General features: G+C 46.0%; 1 protein-coding gene across 2 annotated transcripts in view; it reads left to right on the forward strand.

The window, feature by feature from the left end:
• The window catches only part of ZCCHC2 (zinc finger CCHC-type containing 2), a 61,061-nt gene that overhangs the window by 27,996 nt on the left and 27,888 nt on the right, over positions 1-5,177 (forward strand). For both annotated transcript variants that reach the window (XM_017528867.2, XM_017528868.2), the window contains one exon: positions 635-747. In XM_017528867.2, the coding sequence (XP_017384356.1) occupies positions 635-747 (113 nt within the window). The remainder of the gene's footprint in view (positions 1-634; positions 748-5,177) is intronic.

Genomic DNA, 5,177 nt, shown 5'->3' on the forward strand with positions numbered 1-5,177 from the left:
ATGGTTTCTAGCACATTGCTCTGAGGGCACCTCAATCACTTGAGGCACTTCCAGTGTGTGCTTTTTATATAAATGAGTAATATTGAGGGTTCTCACCTGTCTCTCATATTTTGTTCTTTATTTGCTGCATTGCACTGCTGGTCTGACGTTGCCAGAAAGTAAAACGTAAAACAGGAGGCTCAAAAGTGATAAGTACAAAGGCAGAGGTAACACTCCCTGGAATACTATTCCAGGGTAAAAATAGTTCTAGCTATGCAGAACAGCATCTTCAGCTTAACTCAAGAGCCTTAGTATGGGTGTCATTGTGGTGTGTGGAGCCAGAGTGTGAGGTCCATGCAGGCGTCCTCGAGCTGCAGGAACGTGTTGAATGCTGTGGGTCGCCCTGCACCTTGGGGAGCCCTGAGGTGATCAGGAGCTGATCAGGAGCCATGATGAGAAGATGGTGCATTTCCTAGTAGGAAAGGTCTATGCTGCTTCAGTATGGGGTCAGGTGTTGTGAAGATTTGGAAAACAAACTACTTTTGGGAAAATAATAAGCAGGAGGCATTAATCTTCATTTTATGCATCTGACTTGTAACATATTTACTAGTAAGTGAGAAACTTAACATTGGATATTGTGGTTTTTCTTTTCTAGCTTCCAAAGGAACTGTCTTCGGAGACTTTTGACAAGACCATCTTAAGAGCCCTGAATCAGGGTTCCTTGAAAAGGGAAGAACGGCGACATCCTGACCTGGAGCCCATCCTAAGGTAATGATTTACCCGACGCCTGTCACAGCAGGATACAGTATACAGACAGGATAAAGGGCTGCTCCAAATGGGGTCTTCAGGTGGAGGATCATAGAGATTCTTTCTCTGGCATACTTTATAAAATGGACATGTTATCCTTGTGCTATTTTGGTCTTAGGCTCATAGTAAAAGATACCAAACTAGTTTCATCATTGTACTCTTCAGTTCTCTGCTATCATAAAATTTAGTTATTTCTAAAATATGCAGACATTGAATAAAGCCTCTTATATTTTTCATAAAATACTTATTGAAAGAGGCCTGTGTCCAAGAGCTCCACTTTGGTGAGATGTTTTGTTTGTTTAAAGTTGTCAAGTGCCTGGGCTGGTGGGTGGGAGAGTGAAGGGCAGCCCTGCTTCCCAGTACCTGCGCTTCATGGCCATTGCTCTCTTGGAGCCATGGTCCTGTCAGAGGTCAAGGTTTTGCCTTCATGAGGTTGATGGGCTGTTGGAAAAGACTGGTATAGGTGAGATGATCTTAGATTAATTCTTGGAGCCTCCCATGTGCTCATAGAGGAAAAAATTGAAGACACAGGCAAGGCAAGTCACTGGTGGCACAAGGGCCCTGTGGACGCGCGATGAGTGTGGATGTAGGGAAATGTATTTGTTTCGTAATGGGAAGTTGAGGCATCTTTTGCCCAATTAATGGCTCATATTTTCTCTTAAGAGGTTTGCTTGAGAATGGGTAGATTAAGGGTGTGAGATCACATGCTTGAGAGTAGAGGGGATGTAAAATGGTTGTGTGGAGATCTGGAGAACACCCTGATGAAAGTGAGCTGGGCAAGGTGTGGAGTCCATTTGAGATTAAAGATCAATAAATTACTGTGGTATTGGTCTGTCCTGTTGTGTGAATTATTTTTTAACTCTTTCCCGGCACCTCAGGTCCAAGTGTCAGGTTGTGTTTGTCCTGGATGGGGCTTTCTTGGATGTGACAAGAAGACAATGAAACAAGGGAATTTGGGGGAAAATGTTCCGTTTTTAACAAATGATGGACAGGTATTATATCTAAGCTGGACTAGGAAGTGAAAATAGGTGAGTCTGATAGAGGGGAATGAACTGTGCTTGGAAAACAGGGGCCATGGGAGTAATCGGGTAATTAAGCAGCTGGAATCTGGTTGGAATGGGAGCGGAGGCATCTGGGTGAGCGAATCTGGAGGTGACAGTGGAGGTTAGCGTATGGTTTTGGCAGTTGTCGCACTCATCTCTCTGAGAGCTTCCCTGTAGAAGGGAGATAAATTCAGGAATAATGGCCAAGGAAACATGCTGTTTTACTGGAAACTTGCAGTTATTAATAAGTACATTATATAAAAGCAGTGCTGGAGCCTATAGTACTTGGGGTCAGGGCTTAAGTAAGACAGCCTGTCATCTGCCTTCTAAACCTGGGGTGGCCCAGTTTGGGAAGCCGATTTCCCGAGGGAGAGCAGAGGTATGTGTCATTGACTGCTACAGCCCCCATCCTGAGTAGGGAATTGGGACCAGTGAGTATTCTCGGGATGAAAAGAAGGGTGGGGCTGAAAAGAAGGGGATGAGTGTTTGCTGCCCAGCGGAGACAAGCAGAAATCTGGGAGGGGGAGAGTATTTTCATTGTACGACAAGATCCAGGGTGTGACAGTGGGAATAAAATGCAAGACAGGAATTGGAGGAAGTCACTGGGGAAAAGGCAGCCAAACAAAGAGCCTAGTGTCAGTTGGGGCACCCCTGCAGACACCCAGTGGTCCTGTGTCAGTTGGGGCACCCCTGCAGACACCCAGTGGTTATGTGTCGGTTGGGGCGCCCTGCAGACACCCATGTGGCCATGTGTCAGTTGGGGCGTCCCTGCAGTCACCCATGTGGCCATGTGTCAGGTGGGGCACCGCTGCAGACACCCATGTGGCCATGTAGGCCCCCAGCATGACAGAAGATTTGGAGTGGAAGAGACAGTAAGGCCAGGACCAAAACTGAATTTAAGCATGGAAAAGTGACCTAAGGTTGGTGGGTGACATAGACCAGGTCCAGTTGACTCAGAGCGGATGAGTGGCAGGGTCAAGGGAGTGCAGGTGCATACATGCCAGGAGGCTGAGGGGAGAGGAGCACCTTCCACCTGAGTGGCGGTGAGCACAGCTGGAGCCCAGGGGCTGGCCAGATTGTGTTAGAAATAGGGAGAAACAGGCTGCATGCATAGAGTCTGGTATATTTGCGGAATCTCAGAGGGAACGGGGAAAGGGAGAGGGCCGGCCGCGGTAGCTCATGCCCATAATCCCAGCACTTTGGGAGACTGAGGCTGGAAGATCATTTGAGGCCAGAAGTTTAGACCAGCCTGGGTATCATAATGAGACTTTGTCTCTACAAAATTCTTAAAAATTAGCCAGATGTGTGGCATCTGTAGGTCCAGCTACTCGGGAGGCTGAGACCAGAGGATCACTTGAGCCCAGGAGTTTGAGGCTGCAGAGAACTGTGATAGTGACACTACGCTCCATACTGAATGACAGAGCCAGACCCTGTCTTAAAAAAAACCTTGATGCCTGTGTATTCTAGGAGATAACGCTGAACTATGTGGTTCAAGGCTTAGTAATACCATTGACTGCATTCTTTGTATGACTGTCATGTTTCAAAAGTCATTGCTGGCTCCTTGTTTTTTTCCCTGTCCCTTCTGACCAGTTATGTTGTAAAGCCACTCAGTGAGGCAAAGCAAGGTAGACATCAGCATCAGGATGGGAGGATGTGCCCTGATGGACTGGAGAAGGGGACCTGTATGGGGTGAGGAAGGTATTTCCTCTTGGGCGATGGTGGTAGGAGGCCTGGCCCGTGTCACAGAGCTCAAAGGGCGGAGAAGCCAGATGTGTGGAGTGATGGCCCAACTGGCCGTTGAAGCCTAGGTGGGCACCTGTCCAGGGTTTGAAAGGGAGTAGCAGCCACAGAGGAGAGAGCTTGCTACAGGGGATTGGAACAGCTACGTAAATATATTCAGGACAGTGAGAAACAGGTTTCTTTCTTTTGGAAAAGGGGGTTATCCTATGAAAAACAACAAAACCAGCTTGAACCCTAATCCTTAGAGTGTCTGATTGGAATTGAAGTCGTCGGTATGAATTCATGATATCCAGTATATGCAGATATAGAAATGGATATGGGTGCATATGTGTAATACACGTTTCCTAGCTCTATTCATTGAAAGGGTCTGGAAGTAGCAACATCCCAGTAGCAGGGGCATACCTGTGCCCAGATCCTCACTTCTGTATGTGATTCTCCACTAAAAGGAACTAGAGCTTCTTGAAGTTTTGAAAAGCTGATTTCAGGGCTGGGGCAGGAAAAGTACAAGATGAGCCTGTGTGCCAGAAAACCTGGTGTCCTCAAAGAATGATGCACTTTTGTCGGAAGGACACGGAGCCAGCTTGACGGGGCTTCAGTGGTTAAATCTGGGGTAAATAAAACATCAGGACAAATAACAGTACATTGCATAAAACAGGAAGCTGTCAGTCCATGTTGAAATAAATAAGTGAATACATTGAATGTTTGAGGAATAGGATATTTACCTTTAGCTTCAAAGTCCTTTACCAGAATAATGGAGAAACATAACGGGAGAAAGTACAGTAACTTTAGAGTGGAGAAGGCTTGAGATGCGCCATTGTAATCAGCTGAAGTGAATGTATCCATGGTGGGCAGTCAGCATCTCCATCTCCTCCAGGAGACAGGCTGCAGCAGAAGCACACAGCTCCACTCCTTTGTTCTTGCCAGGAATCTAATTGCAGGAAAGCCCCAGACAAACCTCCATGGAAAGCATTCCACAGTATACCTGGCCTGTCCTCTTAGGTGTGACGGTGGAGTGTGGTGCCAGATGCTGAACTGGAGCTTTGATATGAAAAGGACATTTTGGGGTCAATTGGCAAAACTTAAATGGGATCTGAGGAATAGAAGATAAAAATTGGTTAGTCTTAATCTCCTGATACTGATGGTAGGAGATCGTAGGAAATACTGATATCTTCCCAGGAGTTGGCCATTACATCAGGTATTTATGTTTTAGGAAAAAATTCTTTGTACTGTATTTATAAATTTGAGATTTTCAGAAGGAAAAAATTAACTATTTCCAGAAGGAGCCATTTTCAAAAAATAGCTCTCAGCTAAGACCCCAATTAAAAAGTAAGTGGCTGGGCACAGTGTTTCATGCCTATAGTCACAGCACTTTGGGAAGCCAAGACAGGAGGATTGCTTAAGGACAGCAGCCTGGGCAATGTGAAACCCCATCTCCACAACAAAAATTTTAAAAATTAGCCAGATATAGTTGTGTATACCTGTAGGCCCAGCTACTTCAGAGGCCACAGTAGGAGGATCACTTGAGCCCGAGAGCTTGAGGCTGAAGTGAGCTGTGATTGCACTACTGAACTCCAGCCTGGGCAACAGAGTATCTCTTTTTTTTTTTTT

This window comes from Cebus imitator, unplaced genomic scaffold, assembly GCF_001604975.1.
Source record: "Cebus imitator isolate Cc_AM_T3 unplaced genomic scaffold, Cebus_imitator-1.0 Scaffold55, whole genome shotgun sequence".
Taxonomy (NCBI): domain Eukaryota; kingdom Metazoa; phylum Chordata; class Mammalia; order Primates; family Cebidae; genus Cebus; species Cebus imitator.